Genomic DNA, 22,899 nt, shown 5'->3' on the forward strand with positions numbered 1-22,899 from the left:
AGGAGCTTACCCCCTATGTTTTCTTCTAGGCATTTAATGGTGTCAGGTCTCACATTCAAATCATCAATAAATTTTGAGCTGAAGTTTTATTAATTATTAATGAACCTCTCTTACATTTTATCTCACAGATCTTAAACTTTTTAATCTAAACTTTATTTCTTTCACATTTATGTTTTTCTTGACTTCTAGCCTATATTAATGAAAATCTTATTTTTTTCATTTTTATTTTAATGGTATTTTGAGTATATTATTACCTCATTACTTTTCCTCTAAATCTTTTTGTACAATTTAAAAACTCTACTCCTAACCTCTCCTATTGTTATTATTTTTAAATTCTCTGTTCTCATATAGTTCAGATTTTTTTCCTCTGGAAGCAAAAATGAGAGACTCCGCAGCAATGTATATGGAGTGGGGAATTCTCCTTTTACTCTGCTGACCTTCTGATTAACCCCAAAGCGTCTCTGAGTGTTTCCAAGTATCCCTTAAAAAATGGAATGGTCTTGGTTTTTAATATTACACATCATTCAAAGTTTACATGAAGAGCTACATGTTTTAAAATCCATTCAACCTGACACAAAGAATCACTGAATGTGGGGAAAAAAAGAAAATGTCAGCATTACAGCCCAAGCAAGGAGGGACTGTAGGCATTGGGGTGGGGAGAGGCTTTAACCTTCTGGCTTCAACTTGATGAAGGACCAGGTGGCAAACAACCTGAAAAGAACTCTTGGGAGGATATTTAGAAGTGGCTCCAAAACTAGGGATCTTGACTTATATGTATTTCACTTGGTTCTTGTGTTCTGTCAAGATGACTTCTGTCTCCGGTCTTGATGAATTCATCAAAGAACCCTCTTGGCTGTGGCGTTTCTCAGCTCCATCCTCAGGTTAGAGGAAAGTTTGCCAATGAGCACAGCAGGATTTAAGTTGGAAGGCCACGTTCATTTGTGAAGACTCATATTAGACCAGCTGGCACCAAATAAATCTGAGAAACCACAGATATGAGAAGGAAAGCTGATCTTTCCTCAAGACTATGGGTTTTGGTTTCACCAGATAAAGCTCTCTGGAACTGAAGAAATGGTGGAGGTGCCTCAGATCCTTTACCTGTCACCCAAAAAGAAATTAGGGGTGTTATTCTGGGGGAAGGTAGAGAACTGGGGCCTAGAGGCACTTACTCAATTCCCAAGGTCTAAGCTGACAATTTTTTTTCAGCAGAGACACTGCTTTATTATCTCTGATGATATTTCAACCCTCATTTGTTATCTTTATCCACATGTATATATCATGTGTTTTTTCCTCTGGGTGCTTTGAGAATTTTCTCTTCATCTTCAGTGTTCAGAAATTTGAGTTTATTGTATTTTTGTTGTCGTTTTTGTATTTATCCTGCTTGAGTTTTGCTGAGCTTATTACATATGAAAGTTGATGGTTCCTTTTTCAACAAATTTGAGAATATTTTGGCCTTTATTTCTTCAAGTATCTTTTTTCTCATATCACTCTCTCTCTTCCCTATAATATCATTAATACATGGATAGTCTGATATTATTTCACCAATCACAGAGTCTCTCTTCACTTTTTTCCCCCTTTATCTTCTTTCTCACTGTTCTTCAGATCTGATCATTTCTATTGATCTGTCTTCAAGATCAATAACGCTTTCTTCTACTCAGATCCAATAATTTCTATTGATCTGTCTTCAAGATCACTTAACCTTTCTTTTGCTAGCACCAAGAATAAAACACAATGATTTTTTTACTGCAGATCTGTTACATTTCTGAATTTCCGTATTCTTATGTCTATTTTTCTCTTTATACTCCCATCTGTTCACTCTCCAAGACAATCTTTTCCTTTAAACCTTTGAAAATATCTATAATAATAGTTCCTTAAAGTCCTTGTCTGCTAACTGTAATATCTGAGTCCTCTAAAAGTATATTTCTACTGACTGCTTTTTCTTGATAACAGATCTCTTTATTGAATTTTGTGGAATAACTTTTTTTTTTCTTCTGGCCACACCATGTGGCTGCTTGCTGGATCTTACCCAGGGACTGAACCCGGGGACTGAACTAAGTGAGAGCACTGAGTCCTAACCACTGGACTGCCAGGGAATTCCCTGGAGTAACTTTTTATCTTAGTTTCTAGACTTTGTGAATGATATGCTGTAGAGAGTCTGGATTATGTCATCTTCCTTTATGAATTTTGTTCTGTCAGACAGTTAAATTGCTAGCAGATCCTTCTGATCTTTTCAAGCTTGGTTTCATTTGGATTAAGGCTTGTCTGGTTCAGATTTGAACTTGGCTGTGACACTGTGGTCCTCACTCCTAAGCCATGAGGGCTGAGGTGTTCAGTGAGGATTCTCATCCTTGCAGGGCTAGAACTTTGACATCTCCCAGCACTGCACTACCTATTCTATCACCACTCAGCCCTCAGCCTCGCAGCATAGGATCTCTGCTAGACTTCACAGAGTCTCAATCTGCACATGTGCAGCCCAGCCCTGGGACAAGGCCCCATGGGATATCCGCACATAGACGCCTGGACTCCACCCCACTCCCCTCAGTGCAAATGCCCTTTCTCTGTACCCTGTCCTGAAATTTCCAGTCATTTCAGCATCCTGGAATTCAGATTCCTAACTCTTTAGTTCAGCAAGAGCTGATGCTCTGCTTGTCTTCATTTTTCCTACTCTGTGTTAGGAGAGGAGACCTTCCAGTAGAAGACTGAGGTGATTAGTCACCTCAAAATTGTGGGTAGTTTTCTGCAGCTTGCTGTTTAATGCCTAAAAGCAGCTGCTTTGTAATTTTTGTCCAGTTTTATAGTTATTCTTATTGAGAGGTTCCAGTTACTCAATTATAGTTGGAAGCAGAAGCCTAACAATATGCTTGCTTTTCTGATGATGTAAAATATTTAGTTACCAGATTTTGTGATATATTTCTAAAGATGCGTATCTTATAACTTTCATCTCTCTGGCTATCAAAGTAATAATTCATTGGAAATCATATATACCGACCCTTGGAGGTCATTACTCAGTCCATTTATTCATTTACTCAACAAATATTTACTAAACAATTATTTTGTGTTGCCTATTCTGTTAGTGATTATTTTCCCCCTAAGTAGCTTCAAGGGATTTATTTTAACACATGTATTAAATAGATCATGGAATTTGTACTATTCAGGTATACTGTACTCCGATATTGTTTTAAAACTTTTATTTATTGTGCCGTTACAAGAGTGTATGGAGGGGAGACAAGCACACTTGAGTGTTATGATTGGAGATGTCAAACAGGAAGATAAATATATGATTTTGTTCTTCAGAGGAGAATTTGTGCTTAGATATATAAATTTGGGAAGCCAAACAATACCCTAGAGTGCCAAAAATATCATTGCCCAGTCATCCTCTCTCACATCACGCTACTTTGATCCTCCGTATAGTACTTCTTGCTATCTGATAATTTCTTGTTTATCTCTTTGCTGATAGTTTGTCTCTTTCCATAAATATATAAACTCTGTGACAGCAAGAATCTTGTCTGTGCTGTTTACTTCTCTATTTTCAGCATTTTAGAACATTGTCTAGACATAGACAGCATTCAGTAAGTATCAGCTAAATAAATGAAAGAATGAATAACTTCCTGACATAGTAAATGGAAACAGGGACATTATATGTATAATTTTACTGTAATTAAATAGGAATAACCTTAGTAAACCATTCACTCTCAGACATAATTACTTATTTAAAAGAAAGGCACATATTTTAAAAGAAGTATCACTTAGAGGGAAGGTAACTTTTTCTCAACATCAAACTGACTGACAATTAATAACCCTAACTCCATGGCATAGTGGTTAAGAGCACAAGTTCAGGAAGCAGACTTTTTGTGTGTGTGTGTGGTACACCGGCCTCTCACTGCTGTGGCCTCTCCCGTTGCGGAGCACAGGCTCTGGACGCGCAGGCTCAGCGGCCATGGCTCACGGGCCCAGCCGCTCCGCGGCATGTGGGACCCTCCCGGACCGGGGCACGAACCCATGTCCCCTGCATCGGCAGGCGGACTCTCAATCACTGTGCCACCAGGGAAGCCCAGGAAGCAGACTTTTTGATTTACAACCCGGGTTATGATATTTACTAGCCATACACCTTGGTAAAATTATTTAATTTCTCTATACCTCAATATTATATAATAACAGTACTTCTTAGGCTTGTGGTGAAGGTCTAATTAACCACTAAATATAAAACAGAACAATGTCTCACATGTAATAAGCGTCTATCATCTTCTCAATCCTCCTCATCATTATCATTATCACTTCAAGTTAACTCATTTAGGTCCATAGATTTACACTTGCAAATTATTTTATCTTGAAGAAGATACCAGAAAGTTAAACTGCTTCTTCTAAGAGATGGCATTAATGTCGAAGCCTGGTCTCCCTTGCACATGTAACAGATTTTTGCTATGGGTTATGTGCTGGAATAGACTTAAGGACCTTTGATATTCCTTTATCTGTGTCTAAACTTTTTCTCTGTCCTACATCTAGTTAGTTCTGAACTCATCTCACTGTTCGAAGTGGATCATATTTTATTCAAGTTTATGTCTTTGTCAAGCCTTTTGATTTTCTTTTAAGGATGCTAATCCTGTTCTCACCTAGATGATGGCTGGAAAATGTGTCTCTGCATTTAAGTGCAACTAAACAGAAAGCAGAATAAAAGTACTCCAGATCCCTGTGTCAGGGGATGTGAGGGAACTCTCTGCCTCTCAATATCTATCAAAACTCTGAGGAGGGTTGCCTGAGGGAATAGCTGTACATCTATTCATTTAGATATTCTGAACTCTATCCCTGGGTTATCCTGCTTAGCACAGACCTATAAATCTGTACCGTATCACATTAATCCCTACTGATTTGCCTTTCCTGAGTTACACTTTCACATTTATGCTAGTGGCCTACATTGAGGAAAACTGCTTAAAGAAAAAGCTTCCTTATAAAATCCATTGTGGTGTTTACACTACAGATGTTAATAAAGTTGTAATGCAATACAGTCGCACTATCCTCTTTAGGAAGCCCTACTGATGAATTTTCTTTCTGACCCTAAAACCAGAAATTGTGCTTTTCCTTTAAAACTGGTTCTACTGTCTAATGGATGCTGTGAATTTCATAATTCACTATTCCTCTTTGCACTGGCTATCAAGCTTAGTGTTAAGATACTCACAGGATCTTACGGCACACATTTCATACATTATCTTTATTATATTCATCATTGGTTGGATATCCTCTTACTACTAGCATTTTTCCTTTGCCCCACATTCCTCACCCACTTATCCTTAAAATGACTGTATCTCCTTTTATTTTATATATTTACATAAAACAAAGTGGGGCACAGGTAAGTATTAAAAATCACATAATACGGAAGATTTCTAACTGCATCGAATAAAAGCCGCTTGATAAATTCAAGTCACTCTCAAGCCATCAATATAAGTTATCTTCCCATAAATAATATCTACTACAGGGAAATCTACATATTTTTACGGAAGACAATCATTACCCTCTCTAAAGCACACTGCACACAGCACAAATGCATACTGTCCACGTGGAAAGAATGACTACAGTTCATAGCCAATAGCTGCAGGCTTGATTCTGACAGTGGAAAGTCTGGAACAGAGTAGTTCTGTTCCACTAGGTGACTTAACACAATACAGTAAAGGTACCTTTTCAGGTGATGTATAGGAAATTGCCACTAATCAACGGCTCTTGACCTACAAAACTAACAATTTCATACGATTCAACACAATACTGGTTCACATGCCCATGGGCAAGACTTCATATTGACCTTATAGAACCATCTCAGGGAATGAATCTCTTAATTGTGTTGAATCGTAAAAGGGAATTAAATTATCCTTAATTTTCTTTCAATTTTCTGTTATAAGAGGCATATCTCTATGGCATTTTTGTTTATTTTTGCAACAGAAATATCATCGGATAATTTAATATACTAGAACTGCTTTCAGTGACTTTGATAAAGTTGTGGGTGGCTACTGTACCCAGTTTTTTATTCTGAAGCAAATTCACAGGGCAGAGGAATAAGACTAGATAGAATTTAGACTTGGAGTCAAAAAATGGCTCAAGTCTGTCCTCTGTCACTTACTGTCTTGGTATGTCTGCAAAAATTTAGTCATGCATTAATAGGAAAACTATCACAACATGTTAGTTTCTTTGCTTACTCCCTTTGTTATGAATTTTTGAAAGACAGTGAGAAATGGATCAACAGCTTTCTTAGTGAAAAACATGATTTTGTATTTTCAAAGTACTTCTGGAAATTCCTAATGGAAGAGGAACTTAACTGATCCCAGCCTTTCTAACCAGACCTAGCTGAGGACATGTAAAACAAGACCCTTTTGTAGTTTCTTGCATCTGTTTATTAGTATTATTTTGGTCAAAAAAGTTAAGGTCTCCCGGGCATAGTGCTGCCTAACCAATGTGGTTTTAAAAGCCCAGGAATCCTGTGTAACGTTAGGGGCAGATGGGCCAGTGTGGCACAGGCTGAGCAATGATGAAAGTGTGCGTTTAGAGCAACCAAAGAATCCCACGGTTATTGCAAGTATTTCCTTCAGAGTCCTTTGGCAACAGAGCGCTGCCTAAACTTCTCAAGGATTCAGCGTCACAAAGTAAGGGAAGCTGTAATTATTCTGTCTCCCATAAATACAGAAGTAAAATTAGCTCTATTTCTTTTTGCTCTGAAATAATACAAAGGAAGTCTACTTTTTCCAAGAAAGGAGCAATTTCATGGATAATGTAAATACACTAAAGGATTTTGAGACATACTGAAAACAGACTCCATGAATTATACATCCTCCGTTATGTTTCTCAACTAGCAAGGCCAGTATACAATTACGCCTTTATTACATGCAAAATGCTTGGAGTAAAATTATCATTTAAAAAAAATTCCTCCCTTTTTCTCAATTTAAGCAGAAAAGTAAACACATAAACAAAAGCAGTTAATACTCATTTGGCATATAATAAGTGCAAGGCCTTATGCTAGGATGTGTTTTACATATGTTATCTCATTAAGCCTTTGCAGAGGAAAGGAAAACAAAGGAGGAAAAGAATGAAGTTAGTGAGGCATACAGATTAATTCAAAATGAAACACTGTAAATTAGATGTCTAGGAAGTAAACATCCTCTCATTGAAGGGCTTTTTAATCTCTCTTTAAGATATTTCTAAATGACACAATTCACAAACTACCCAGACCTCTGGTAAGAACAATGGATCAATTAAAATTTAGGCGGGAAAAAGTGCCATTCCCTCCTCAGAAGCTTAAAATCTTGGGGAGTTGGCATAATACTAATGAGGCAACTGTAGAAGCACAGAATTCTATGTAATCAAATGGTAACTTGTGTAATATAGTATAAGAAGGGCATAGGCTTTGGATGAAACAAGATAACAGTGTGAAAAAGACAATTTGAAACAGGAGATATGTGGATAGTTGTGACAATGGTTGAAGGCATTTCAAGTCAGATAATAGAGAAGCAGCACACGAAAAGGAGAAGAAAGGTCACTGGTCTCTGTTGCAACAGGCAGGTAACCCTTGGCTTAGAGAAAGTTCTTGTCTATAGACAGACACAGCACAGCATCTGATGCTGAGAACATGTAGCTTTGCTGAATATTGAAAATATGAAAGTGTAAACTGATACATCAAAATCACATAACTACAATAATATGGATGGCTACTTTAAATTCCTAGGCTGTGTTCAATATACAATTTTTTTTATAAATTAGCTGACCCATAGAGGTATTTTTAGTGGATTCCAGACTAATAATATGGACCCTTGTATTTCAAGTGTATTTTTGTGTACAATAAATGGTGAAACCTTTTCAAGATGAATCTGTTGTCATGGCTTCCTTTTCCCATTGCTATTCTACCCAGTTTATTTCCCTTTTTATTGCCCATTGCTTTTAGAAGGAATAAATATTAATGAGTTCCACAACGTAGTTTGTACTCCTCTGTTAACACTGGTGAGAGTAGCTACTCCCTACTGAGCAATCATCAGCAAGGCAGGGAACAGCCCGCCACAGACCACTTCTTTTACATTCTTAGATTGCAGGAGTGTGCCTCTGAAAAAGTGCTATTCATTCGCCAGCGCAGGTCCCTGAGTGTTCATTTCAAAATTCCTTCTGGTGCTATCATTCATCGACAACTGACTCGATGAAATATGTGCTTAAGGGTTACAAAAAGCACACATAGTACAGTCACTCGATAGTGTCAGGTTATGTGACATTTTATCTAATGTTTTTCTTTCATTAATGGAAGGTCCTTTACTAACAGCTATGGCTTCTTTCCATCTTGGGTTACAGATATAAAGTGAGATGAAACAGTATCTCAGTGTAAAGTGTTCTTCCTCACCAATTTCCTAACTTAACTACTAGCAAGGTATAGTGGTTTTCTAAAGATTTGCAGCTCAGGGACCTATAACTAGGGCTCAGTGAACATAACTAAGACCAATATTAGAACTGAAAGTTCTACTTCACTTCAGAACACAAAGAGTGACTTTTCCCAGTCACTCCATTCTTCTCAGTTTTATCTCTAGAACTTTGGGAAACCTGTCTTCAGGACACGAATGCCTGTGTTTCTGTTTCTCATCTTAATGTACTGATTCTCTTTGGCGCAAATAGAGGCCAAAAATCTGTGTTAGAATTTGGGACAGATTCATTAAGAAACCCATGAGGCTTAAGGTCAGGGCGCTTCACATGCACAGGACCCTTCTGAAACCCTGACAGAGATCTTACTGATTTTGTATTTGGAATTTAGCTTTCTTTGTTGTTTTTTTTTTCAATGCATAAATTACATAAGCCTTGGGCCTCAAAAAGAAAGAAAAACGGATTTCCATTTCCCTATCCCAGTCTCTCCCAAAGCTTTGGAAAGGGGCTTTTAAAAGGACCATCATGAGCTTTTTGGTAAAATCGTCTCCTAATCGTCTCCTAATTATAATCACCACGGTGCTTATAAAACAAACAGAGATTCCTGCACCCATTTCAGACCTACAGAATCACAATCGCAGTGGATAACATCCAGGGATTTTTGCATTTTCTTAAAGCATACAGGTGATTTTTAAACTACATTTTGAAGATATGTGATTTCCAGAAAAATAATATACCCAGTGAATAAGGGTAAAGGTTCTTTGTTAAGGATGGACCATGGTTGTAGTATATTTTCAGATTTTAACTGAAGAGCCCCAAACTGGCATGTCTGTAGAAGTCTCTCCATGTTAGCCTTGTGAAGGGGCAACCCTGAACTTCCAGTAAACAAAACCTTAATACGAGGTTATTTGAGGTTCGGTTATATAAGGTAGGGTATAAGTTCCCTGACAGGGATCAAGTCTGCTTTTTAAAACATTCTATGTTCAACATCGTAATCAGTGGTGCAACCTAACAGTTGCTCAGTAACTATGTACTGAGTGAATGAAGGAATATCAAGTGAGATATCCAAATTTTAACACCTCATTGATAGCTTGTGACTGATGTTCAGAAAAGAAACACGGGAGAACAGACACAGAATGAGTTTAACGTTAACCCACTGACACATAAAAAGATGCTCAACATCGCTAATTATTAGAGAAATGCAAATCAAAACTACAATGAGATACCACCTCACACTGGTTAGAAAGGCCATCATCAAAAAGCCTACAAATAACAGATGCTGGAGAAGGTTTAGAAAAAAGGAAACCCTTCTACACTGTTGGTAGGCATGTAAATTAGTGCAGCCACTATGGAGAACAGCATGGAGGTTCCTTAAAAAACTAAAATAGTTACCATACGATTCCACAATCCCACTCCTGGACATATATCCTGACAAAACTCTAATTTTAAAAGATGCATGCACCCCAATGTTCACTGCAGCACTATTTACAATAACCGAGACATGGAAGCAACCTAAATGTCCATCAACAGACGAGCGAATAAAGAAGATGTGATACACACACACACACACACACACAATGGAATATTATTCAGCCATAAAAAAGAACAAAATAATGCCATTTGCAGCAACATGGATGGACCTAGAGATTGTCATTGACCTGAGTGAAGTCAGACAAAGAAAGACAAATATCATGAGATACCACTTATGTATGGAATCTAAAAAACAAGATGATACAAATGAACTTATTTACAAAACAGAAATAGAGTCACAGATGTAGAAAACAAACTTACGATTACTGGGGGGAAGGGGAGGGGAGGGATAAACTGGGAGATTGGGATTGACATATATACATTACTATATATAAAATAGATAACTAATAAGGACCCACTGTATAGCACAGGGTACTCTACTCAGTACTCTGTAATGATCTATATGGGAAAAGAATCTAAAAAGAGTGGATATATGTATAACTGATTCACTCTAGTGTACACCTGAAACTAACACAGCATTGTAAATCAACTATACTACCAATAAAAATTTTAAAAAATAGGTAAACAACAAGGTCTTACTGTATAGCACAGGGAACTATATTCAATATCTTATAATAAGTAATAATGGAAAAGAATCTGAAAAAGAATATATATATATAATCATATATATATATATCATTCAGTTATATATCTATAACTGAGTCACTTTGCCGTACAGCTGAAACTAAAACAACATTGTAAATCAACTCTACTTTAATAAAAAATAATATTAAGCAATCGATGCCATCTGTTCCTTCCCATTAAACATTTAATCTTCACAGCAACCAAATAATTAACATAGTGCCTTAAAAAACATAATCAATACTCTCACTGTCATCATATCATCATCATATCATCATCATTATGGTATCATTTCCTTTTAGAGTGGGCATTTGGCTCTTAAGTGTAGGTATTTGTTGTAAGTATTTCGTTAGACTTCATATTGTTGGAGAAATTTCTATGTGTCTAGCCTACTGATATCTTTTTGCATCATAAAATTATTATCTAGTATGTTTTATCCTTTCTAGCTTAATATCACTCACATATTTAACAGCACACCATCTATGACTTTGTCAAAGGCACCAACATACATAGTGAATTTTATTATCTTCTCTGGGTAATAATTCCTTTGTCATTATTACCTCTGTCTAAGTAATCAAGCCAGTGTCATTCACCTTTTCCATTAGCAAACTGGGAAAAAAATGAGAATGATACAAAGGGAGATAGGTTTGAAATACTCAGGAATTTTCAGATGTTTCCTTCAGTTTTAAAAGTTTAGTCATTCTCATGCTTCACTGAACAATATCAAGTTAGCAACATAATTTTTATTGAGTTTTATGTTTGTGAAGATTATCCTTCACTCTAAAAATACTGGAGAAAATTCTGGGCATTTTTGATTATCCAATAAAATTTTCTATCAAATGCTGTTTAATCAATCCAACCATTAAATCTTCTCGATAGTTTTGACACTGCACACATATATAACTCAAATCAATCTCATGTTATTTCTCATGTTAAAATAAAATTTTCAGCTGCACTTTGTATATAAAGATGGCATTACTGCCTGGGAAATACAACGTGTGATCTGTTCAGGTATTTTCCAGCAGTGGTAAATGTTTGGACTGAGTAATCCACACTCTTAGTTTGATGATGGCAAAAAACTTATAAAACAGTTGGTTGGTCTTATAATAATAACAAAAACAAAATGACTTTCTGTAATAACCTTTAACTCTGACATTTGAAAAGTCATATTTCCAGATTTTTAGTCTTTTTTATTTGGTATTAATTAGATTGTCTCTAAGAAAACAATGATTTTTTTTCTCTTGTTCAGTACTTTTATTGAATTGACTCATTTTTATTTAATCCCTTTTAGGAAAGTGTGTATATATATAATGTATTTTTATGTTAATAATTATTCTTAATTTTTTAACAGGCATAATAACTTAGTGATATATAAGGGTGCTCAATATCTCTACGCTTTTCCAAACAATACACTCCTTATTATTTCCTCCTGTCACATATTATTGTTGGTCATTAACTAATTTACAGTGTTTTAATCATGAAAATTATTGTTGTTGCTTCACACATATTTATACTTATTTAGATTACCCACATGCTTACCAAATTCCTTGCACATCTTGAATTCTTCTCTTTCTGGGTTCAATTTCCTTCTTTCTAAACATCATTTAGCGGTACTTTCAGTAAGGATTTATTAGTCCTTTCACTTTTGTCTTAATTTTGCCCATAGTTTTCAATGATAGGTAGTTGGATAAATAATTTTAAGTTGACATTTATTTTCCTTTCAGTACTTTCAATATATTATTTTTATTATGTTGATCTTCTGTAGCTGTTGAGAATTTCACTGCTAATTTGTTAATTCTTTTGTAATTAATTTTCTCCTTCTCTCTGTTCCTTTTAATATGTCTTTGGAGTTGATGAGTTGAGAATTCACGACATTGTATATAAAGTGTACATATATTATTATCCTGCTTGCAAATTTTCTTGATCCTGTATATCTTGTCTTTCATCAATTCTAGACAATTCTCTCATCTTTTCTCTGGATTGTCTCACTCTGAACCTTCTTGTTTAATTCTTCATGACTGTTATCCTTGCTTTCATTCTCAACTTCTATTTTCAGTGTTGCACTTTGAATAATTTGCTTACATTTGTCTTTAGTTTACTAATAATTGTTTACCTCAATGTGTATAATCTACCCATTTGTTTATTTCCAGTTAAATTATTTTTCAGTTCCAGAACTTTTGTTTCTTTCCTTTTTCTTTTTTTAAAATCTGGTCTTTTTAATTGTGACTCATTATATTTAATGTTTTAAGTTTTCCTTTACATCATAAATAAGTTTTAGCATATGTATTTTATAGTTTGTATCTGCTTTTTCTAATATTTCCAAGTCTAATATTTGCAAATCTAATATTTAGTCTAATATTTGCAAGTCTAATTTTACTGTTTGTTAGGCATTCTAAATCCTGTTTACAATGAATTATTTTTCCTCATGTAGTTCACAAATTTGAATGGCGCAGTTTACCTGGGAAAATCCTGCAGCTTAGGTTAAGGTATTCCCGTCTTTAGAGTTTCTGCTTTTGCTATGTCAGGCACCTTGCTAATACCACTGCCTGACACCATTTCTTATATTAATTTTCAGCTTTGTGGTCTTTGGACTTATGCAAGTACCATACATTTGAAACTTAAACTCATATGAGTACTGGCCCATAGTTGGAATTTTTAGGAGAGGTTTGTTTTTGCCCTGATTTAAGGCTGAAGCTGATCTACTTCCTTGTTATCTCCCTCTATAGGTAAGTTGAATTTCTCTTTTCACTCAATCATTGACGCTATAACCCTTTGAGGCTGATGAAGTAATGCAGTATTTCTGCTTGTACTCTCTTTCTCTGAGTACAAGTTTATGTCATGCCCTCAAGTCCCCATAATGTAAACCCTTGTTCTGTACCATCCCTACCCAAGGGCAACCACAGAAAGCATCATCTCAGCCTTCATGGTTTGCTTTGGGAAACTGTTTAGTTAATCAAGACCTCAGTTCTTCTCTTAAAAGTATTTAAAACAATATTGTATCCTGAATGTCTAGGTATTTTTTAAAGGATGATTTTCAGCTATTCTAGTCTGCCACATTGCTGGAAATGTAACATAAGTGCAATTAAATAGCCATTTTTAGGTAAATAAAGTTAAGTAATGTGCATCAAGATATAAGGCCAAGCAGAAATGAAAACCAGATTTCCTGATTATCTGTCTGGGATTCTCCTGAAAGTAGTCTTAAGATGAAAATTCAAAAGATTTTTAAGCTATCTATATAATTAGAAAAGAGGAAAACAGACATATAAAACTATTCTCTTAAATGAGTGGCCAACCTGACACAAAGTGTATACATTTTGACTCTCTTCATTTGATCTAACAACTACATCATGTGTCCTCTATTCCAAGTCAGAGGTGTGAATAGTTAACTATTCAGGGGTGAAGAATGGTGTCTGTGCATACAGCCCCTAGCTGAAATAGAGAATGTTTAAGTGTACCTGAAATGCTCAAGAGACAATTTTCAGACAAATTTAAAAGGAAACTGTACTATTTTACAAAGGAGAGAGTAAACATGTCAAACAATAAATGTTTATTAAACACTGACTAAGTCAAAGGTACTGGAAGCATTGTTATCACGTTTACACAACTTCAGAGCTGCCTCATTATATTTTTCTTTGATTGCCTTTTTGGTTGAATACTTCCTGACATGTCATTAGTAAGCTCTTCCTCTACTAAAAATTGTTAAGTTACCTCTGGCGTAGACCAATGACCAGCTTAATCTAATTCTCAGAATGTAAGTTCTTATTAGCTTCTATCCCAATGGCTGAAACCTCCTGGCATCTCACCTTCCATTCTGTAATCCACTGATCACAGAGAAATTTCCTAGGGAAACAGCCCTTCTCTTCCACAAAATATCCAGAGGACTGATTTCCGAGGAAGGTTTGATTCCTCCAGGGATTTAGGATTTAAAACATAGGAATGTTTTAGTTATTCTATAATTATATCACAGTGCTTTTTACAACCCACTGCACCAGTGTAGGCTATGTTTCCCAAATGTAGCCATTATGTGATTTAGTTCCTTCTTCATTTACCATAGGAAGATTGAGAGAGAACAAAGTGGTGTGTTTAAAAATATAATGATAAATTATGAAAAGTGTTTATACCTTCATTAATTTACCACAACAAAAGTATTCATAACAAAACTTTATATATGCTTATATAATTATGGTATTAAAGTGACATTTTTAAAAATTAATTTATTTTTTTGGCTGCATTGGGTCTTCGTTGCTGCGTGCGGGCTTTCTCTAGTTGTGGTGAGCGGGGGCTACTCTTTGTTGCAGTGTGCAGGCTTCTCATTGCAGTGGCTTCTCTTTGTTGTGGAGCACGGGCTCTGGAGTGCATGGGCTTCAGTAGTTGTAGCACGCGGGCTTAGTTGCTCCGCAGCCTGTGGGATCTTCCTTGACCAGGGCTCGAACCCGTGTCCCCTGCATTGGCAGGCGGATTCTTAACCACTGCACCACCAGGGAAGTCCCCTAGTGACACTTTAAAGTCAGTAAATTTAAAAATCTTTTTATGTTTTTCTATAATTTATATCTATATAATCATGTTCTAGAAAGACAAGAAACACAAAATCATTTCTATTTCATGGGACAGCTTCTATTTCTAGCAAAATAGAAAGTAAAAGTAAATTACTATCTTTCCTAGAGGGTTTAAGAATTATATCAGGGAATGTACAGAGAACCCTGATACACATTTCTGATTGAAATGTTATGCAAAATAGTCTCACGCACCTGTTATTTCAAAAGTGATGGATAGGAAAGATGCAGCACTAGACTTCGATGTACTCTCTGATATTTACTTTCTGAAATAACAGGGAAATAGCACCATAAGCATAGCCTTTTTTTTTTTTTTTTCAAAATAGTGTTGACTGAAGTGGGCTAGTCTGTGGAAACTGTAGATAAAAGACTACAATTATAAAGAATTTGCATTTCATTTAGGGATGGTGACTATTTTATTCTTATTTCTTTGCAGATGGGAAAATATGAGCTCTTTATTCATCCTTCTGTCTACCCATTCACAGTACAATCATCCTTCCCTCAATCCATCTTTCTACTGATTCTCCAAACCTTTCTGCCGGTTTAGCTCATTCTGTGTCATCATACAGGCTCATTATCCAGGCTGTCTTTCTTAATAACCTCAAATCCCACAGACCTTCTCCAGATTTCGGTGTGGATTATTTGCTACATTTTCTATAAAGGAATGTTCTAAAATCTCCTATAATATAAATTGCAGTAAGTTTTATGGCGCTTTATAACCAATACCTTTGGTGCCCCTCATTTAAAAACATGTTCAATCTGTATCAAATGGAAGAATTTCTTGAATTACTATAGCTAAAATCTACTTTCAATTCACTTTGAACTCTTAAAAAAGTCAATTCGTGTTCATGCATCTAATGATCAGCAACATTTTCATCAGCTTTCTAGGACTTACACTGATAACCCCCCCATGGGCAAGGCCTTGTCCTGTCATATCCTGAGAAGGATAGAGTTCATGCCAGCGTAAGTTGGATATTCTTCAAGCCTACTGGAATTCTGAAGAGCCAGATGACAGAAACTGTCAAAGATTTTACTACTAAGTCTCCTCAGTACAGAACTTGTCAAGCCTTTCTTCTAAAGAAGTGATTATGGAAATTTTGATCACCTGAATATTGTGTTAGAATTGGGAGAATTCCAAGAATAAAATGTGGATACTCTCCAATATCAAGCAGATATATTTTTCCTATTGTCTACAGATGCCATCGCCAACTTAATAAGTATTCTGATAATTCAACTCATTTCAAGTTTTGAATAACATACTTTACACTTTGTGAGAACTTTAATAATAAATATTTCAATTTTCTGCAAATTAAATATATTAGCTCCAAGGAAAAGAATTTTTAGGGCCTCGTGTGGGGTGAGTCAATTAACAGTAGTAAATACGCCAGTGAATAAAGTGATTTAATATGACCCTGCCTTTGTGCTAAGGTGGTCATTATCATTCTTCTGTGTACGAAGATAGCAAAGGAAGTTTATGTGAATTTCATATCACCAGTATGAAATTTACAGTATTTTTTGCATCAAGAAATTTTATTTTTGAGCTAAAGTATTTTATTTTGAATTAAGGTTTTTTTTGTTTTTTTGGTTTTTTTTGCGGTACGCGGGCCTCTCACTGTTGTGGCCTCTCCCGCTGCGGAGCACAGGCTCCGGACGCGCAGGCTCAGTGGCCATGGCTCACGGGCCCAGCCGCTCCGTGGCATGTGGGATCCTCCCAGACCGGGGCACGAACCCACGTCCCCTGCATCGGCAGGCAGACTCTCAACCACTGTGCCACCAGGGAAGCCCTAAGGTATTTTTAATAGTTTGGTTATGTGTGAAAACGACATTTATAGGACACAAAGTGTGAATCTACAAAAACAAAAGTGTAGTCCTTGTTCTTCAAATTAAGTGCAATATGAATTGCTCTTAGAGTAGGTTGCTCATGGTTACACAGTCAGGATTTCTTGAGATCAGTACCTTCTAACTAGGATTGAATGAGGAAGTTATTTTGAGAGGTTTCCCTGTTTTTATAAAGTAAGCTTTCGTTCTTTCTTATTTGTTTAAGAAGACAGACTGTGAACAATCTTCACAGCCCACAGTCTAAGTATTCTCCATTCACACATATTTACAGTCTTTACATGTCACCCTTGGGATGCTGGTATATTAAACAAGTTTCCTATTGGGCAATGTTAAGTACTTCCAGGGGGAACTCAGTCTAAGTTCTGAGAAAAAAAAAGCTGCAACTTTTAGCAAGAATCAGCTATTTTTGCAATAAGAGGTTTATTAATATTCTTGGTATTGGACATGAAAGGACACAAATTCCTAAGTTATTCATGTTACATACTTACATGATTAAATATTAATTTTAGGTGAATTGACTACTTCCATGTCTATTAATCTCTGCTTTAGCATTTGCTTTAGTCCAACAGATACATCTTAATAATAACATTCTTTGTGTTTTCCCTTTTTTCTGTGACTTACTTTTGTTGCTCTGCAGTGCTTTGACAGCAGTAGAAGGGGAATTCTATGACAAAATGATTGTTTTTAAATGTCCTGTTGCAATTCAGAATTCTGAAGGATCTTTTTGAAAGCAATAACCTACAGGATATAACTGACGTTCAGAAACTAAAATCTAATCTACCTCTAGCAGTGAAATTATACTACTCTGAAAGGACTGCTATAATAAATCCACCTAAGAGTGTTAAAAATGTAGCCATTAAAGTGGCCAAGACAATATTAGTGTACTAACATTACATGTTTTATGGTATTTCCTTAAAACCTCAAGATACGTTAGTAGTAAAATGTATCCCTAGGCTAGATTCCTAAATGAGCTAACGTGCTGTATAAAGCTAGTGGATACAAAACAATTAAATTTTTCAAGTTGCAAATGCAAAACTTTAGTCCTTATTTCCCAAGAATTACTGGTCACCAGTGCCACTTCTTTTTTGGGGGAGGCAAAGGAGCCATCTTTTCTTTTGTTTTATGAAATGCCCATTTCATAAAACATGTATGAAGTGTATGTGTCATAATTCAGCTCAAGTTCCACCTCCTTTGTGAAGGTTCCTCCTTCTATGATCTCCCTATGGTTATTCTAAAACTCAATTATAATGCATATCATACTGCATTATAACTATTGGGCTGTTTGTGTGCCCTCAAGATGACCACGAGCATTTTCCTGACATGAAGTTTGTATTGATATTTTCATCCTCACCACCACATAAAATTTTTGGAGCTCTCCTGGCAACTGATCAATATATGTTGAATGTATTAGTGATAGAAGTCCTGCAATCCCTCAGGTAGTGAAATGTAAAAGGGTCTGCTTAAAGCATTGCTTGAAAAGTCTCATATTTGTGTGGACTAATGGGCTACTAATCGAATATAAACTTGATCCAATAATGAGTAAAATTTTAGAGTTGAGACAGGGCAGAAGTTGAGACACAGATGTAGAGAACAAACGTATGGACACCAAGCGGGGAAAGCCGCAGTGGGGTGGTGGTAGTGGTGTGCTGAACTGGGCGATTGGGATTGACATGTATACACTGATGTGTATAAAATTGATGACTAATAAGAACCTGCTGTATAAAATAATAAATAAAATTAAATTAAAAAATTAAAAAAAAAGAAGTCATGCCTTTGGGTTAAAGACTTTTTCCTGTAGTTTTTTTGTTTTGTTTTGTTGTTTCGTTTTTTTCCTGTAGTTTTATTCTGTATTTATTTCTTTTAAATTCAAATTGAAATTTTCACTCAATACCATAATTAACTTATGTTTTTCAACCCCATTATAAACAGCAAAATAAGGTGTTCTTTTTACAAGCACATTTTACTTCTTCTTATATGAAGAAAAGAAAATTTGGACTTTGGAACACATACTTGCATTCTATATGTATCCTTACGAGATACAACTTTATTCTATTTTTATAATTAATTACTCCTACTAAAGAGAGGTTTGTCAGTGAATCAGAACGGACCAAAGATGGAACTGTATTAATTATTTTTACAACCATAATTTAGACTACTGTTCACCATAGTCAATATCAGCCATAATGTGAACAGAAATATGACTCTTCCTGCCCCAAACGACTACATATACACCCCTGCAGGATGATCCCACTCTTGGTCTCCACAGTTGAGTACTTGAGAAGAAAACAGCTTACCTTCTTTGTCCTTGTGGGAGTTTAAGTGTGAGAGGAGGTCCTTGTTGGCCTGCACGCAGTACACCTCTCGGGTCTGGACCCCTCCTCCGCAGAGGGCCGTCTGGTTGCCCCGCCTCTTGTCCTGCTGACTGAGCAGAGGATCCACACGGCACTCAGTCCACTCTGTAGTCCTCCAGCCATACCTAGATAAAGAAAATGATGGCAGTGGCAACCTGTTTACTGAATAAAACTTTTCTCCGCTCCTATTTTTTGTTCCTCAAAAAGATTAATCTGGGGCTTTCCTGGTGGCACTGTGGTTGAGAGTCTGCCTGCCAATGCAGGGGACACGGGTTTGAGCCCTAGTCTAGGAAGATCCCACATGCTGCGGAGCAACTAGGCCCGTGAGTCACAACTACTGAGCCTGCGCGTCTGCAGCTTGTGCTCCGCAACAAGAGGGGCCGCGACAGAGAGAGGCCACGCACCACGATGAAGAGTGGCCCCCGCTTGCCGCAACTAGAGAAAGCCCTCGCACAGAAATGAAGACCCAACACATACAAAAAATAAAATAAATAAAATAAAAATTTATTAAAAAAAGATTAATCTGAAAAATACTTGCCTCTTGAATTAATCTTAGACTACATCTAAGGTGCAGGTTCACTTTCAATCCCTTCCTCTACATCCTCATCCCGCTCCATTTAAAGAGGAGTTAAATTTAAGATGATCCAGTTTTAATTGCAACTACTGGAAGTTACTTATAAATATTTTATGAAAAGAGAGCATAATGCTGAAAACAGGAAATTTTATGTTCAATTAAGCTGAACTCAGGCTTGCCCTTTCTTGATGCTTATAAGCAAAGGAAGGTTGAATCTGAGAATGGAACACATTCTAAATGATGATGAACCCAAACATTTGTTTTGTCTCTAACAGAATGCATGAAAATTGCAGCTTCGTACTGGATCAAAATTATAATTGTGTGTTAGTAATAAAAATGTAACATAATTCAGAGTTTTCTCTTTATTGTTGAGAATAAGAGTTTTTTTTTTTTTTTTTCCTGTAGCACTGAGCATCCCTGATGAGTGCTGATGAATGATGAAAAGAGCTGACGTTTCTAATCAGTGGAACACAGGAAAGATGATCTGTGATTCTAAACTAAAGCTCCAATAAAGATTATGATGTGAAAAAAATGTCAGGGGATTGTCAGCCCAACACATGCTTTAAGGAGATAGGCAGGGAACCATTTCCCGATGCCACTGAAGATAGAAAGTGATGGCATTTCTCCACCTCGAGGAAAATGGATATTCTAAAAGCACAAAGAAAATGGCTCATGTAGCACTTGGTTTCACTTTAACCAAGATGCCTCCTTAGTGATCAGATTAACAGCCAACATAGGTACAAATGGGTGTGCTAATGTTCACCTCAGTTAGACAGAAAGGTTAAGTGGGCTCTAGGATGTCTCATCTAGAGGCTTTGCTTTGTCAGTGGTAAAGTTTCATGACAGTAAAGCTGCACTTCATGTTCGTTTTTCAGTTTTTATAAGTGGGGATTCACGGCTTAATAGAGGTGCAGGACTGGGGCATCCAGGAACAACACTCTTGACATACATTTATAAAAGAAGTGCAGCATTCAGGTCAATTCTAAAAACATGGATACTTGATGCCTTGGGAGGAGAGACAGTGAAGGAAAGTAAAACCAAACAAGTCATTCATTAGGGGAGCTAAAATGAAAATTTTGGCTTTTTTATAGAATGGAGTCCCAATTTAGGTCATCTTACGGAGTCCTGTGAGAGGAACAAATTTTTAGTAACGTCAATTGATCGCACATTCTAAAAAAGTGCTATCATCCATAAAGGGTTAGAAGAAAGATTCAGAATAGAGATTTTAATTAATAGCTAATGGCGTTTGAATATTTGAGAGGATAAAGAATAAAACACCTAGCTTGAGACAAAAATGGAAGAAACTTGTAGGAGACAAAACACTGATTAGAGAACCTGGCAACTTCCTTGAAACTGTTATGTAGAGGGGAACACACAAGTCAGCAGGACAGGCAGAGTAGTTAGGAAGAAAACTCTCTAGAGCATTCTGTCACTTGTTATATCAGAGAAGGGATGATTCCAAAGTGCTGCATAATTGAAGATCTTGTCTGAATCATCACTATTCTTTGTTATTATTATTATTGTTAGAAATGGGAGGAGGAACAATAATAGTAGCAATTTTCCTCCTCACTGTGTCATGCAGTTCAAGCTGTATGCATGTTCTCTAAATATCTGAAATATTCCAGGGAACCTTTCAATGAAGCTTGTGCATATCTACTGAGAAACTAAGATTCTGTAAGTTGTTTCATAAATATTCTATATTCAGACTAAGCTGAAATATATTTATCACCAAGATAGTTCACAGTAATGTTTTGGAGATGATATTTTTTAAGGATAAAAAGAATATAGTTACACTGCCAAATATTTCAAAATTAGTCTTATTTCATCTGAATTCAGTGCACATTGATTGGACACTTACTGTGTGCCTGGTCCTATGACATGCAAGCAATTAAAAAACAAACAAGCCCCACCCCCAAGGTTCATAAGCAGTCTTTGTCCTGAAGGAGCTTACAGTCTCATTATTTTGATATAGCATCTTACTCTATTCAACAGGAATTGTTATATACAGTACTGAATTTTAATGGGACTTGCTCAATAAGCAATAGGAACCTGTATTTTGAAACTTTATTTTACCTTATAGACTAGTTGACAAACTACAGCCAAATCCAACCTGTCCCCTGTTCTTATAAGTGAATTTTATTGGAACATATCCACACTCATTTGTTTACATATTACCTACAGCTCCAATGGCAGAGCTGAAGCATGACAGAGACACATGTGGCTTGTAAAGGCTAACATATTCACTATCTTCTCCTTTATGGAAAAAGCTTGCCAATCCCCATGATAGAAAATACACAAACAGGGAATTGCCGTTAAAAATCTAACTTGCATGGAGACTGGGAAATCCAGCTTGTTAAAGACACTTTTACCCTGTAAAACCAGTCATTTTTACAGGATAGTGTTTGTAGAGAGATATTTTTCTACTTAGAATTTGTAAAAATCTCTATTTCTCAACATACTATCCAGTTGAAATCAAACCGCTAAAGGAACACGCAGTTTGGGCAGACAGGGCAGCAGATGCCACCATCCTTTATTTACTCACATGGCACAGGGGGCAACTCCATCTCCTTGAGACACACAGGGTTCTTTTTCCTCAAGTTCTGGACACTCCTTCTCACTGCCAATAGGAAACTGCCTGATGAGCCGCGTCCTCACACGGGTGCCTTTAGGGGATGCCATATCATGGCACGTTTTTGAGCAGGGGCTCCACTCAGACCACTCTGACACCTGGCACTCTTTGGTGATCACACAGGCCTGGAAGGTCAGCGGCAGCTTCTCTTGTTGGCAAAAACTGCAAAAGAGCATTAATATTCTCATCACAGACTCACAGGCAGGCATGAACTTTGTCTTCTACACGCCAGAGTGAAATCAGCTTGGACATTTTTATTTCTACTTGGAGGTACAATTCCAATTTCATTAAAAAGATATCAACATTTACGATGTGTAAAAGCTGTTAGACTCAAAGCTAACATTTGCATTTCCTCCTATTTTGTAAGAGTTGTTAAACCACTCATAGGAAATAGAAAATAAAGGGGTTATGCAAAATTAGCTGAAACTAAGTTTACCATATTGTTCATTTTACTCATTCCAGATT

At 36.4% G+C, this 22,899-nt stretch overlaps 1 protein-coding gene across 1 annotated transcript; it reads right to left on the bottom strand.

Moving 5' to 3' along the window:
- Positions 1-949: 949 nt before the first annotated feature.
- LOC113618585 (thrombospondin type-1 domain-containing protein 7A) lies at positions 950-22,589 on the bottom strand. The gene is made up of 3 exons (XM_027102792.1): positions 22,348-22,589; positions 19,175-19,356; positions 950-1,098 (listed from the first exon to the last, which is right to left on the bottom strand). Exons 1-3 carry the CDS (start codon positions 22,482-22,484, stop codon positions 950-952), a joined length of 468 nt encoding a protein of 155 aa, XP_026958593.1. The 5' UTR covers positions 22,485-22,589.
- Between the last annotated feature and the right edge of the window lie 310 nt (positions 22,590-22,899).

Source organism: Aethalodelphis obliquidens, unplaced genomic scaffold (genome assembly GCF_003676395.1).
Source record: "Aethalodelphis obliquidens isolate GAN/ISIS:26980383/991018 unplaced genomic scaffold, ASM367639v1 scaffold5, whole genome shotgun sequence".
Classification (NCBI taxonomy): Eukaryota; Metazoa; Chordata; class Mammalia; order Artiodactyla; family Delphinidae; genus Aethalodelphis; species Aethalodelphis obliquidens.

What these genes read in the sequence shown, in the direction of transcription:
- LOC113618585 (XM_027102792.1), bottom strand. Translation starts at nt 22,484, where the DNA reads ATGGCATCCCCTAAAGGCACCCGTGTGAGGACGCGGCTCATCAGGCAG. An exon ending in GGAGTTGCCCCCTGTGCCAT is followed by an intron (nt 19,357 to 22,347) that starts GTGAGTAAATAA and finishes TTCTTTATCTAG; the next exon opens with GTATGGCTGGAGGACTACAG. An exon ending in CTCCCACAAGGACAAAGAAG is followed by an intron (nt 1,099 to 19,174) that starts GTAAGCTGTTTT and finishes TTTGGGTGACAG; the next exon opens with GTAAAGGATCTGAGGCACCT.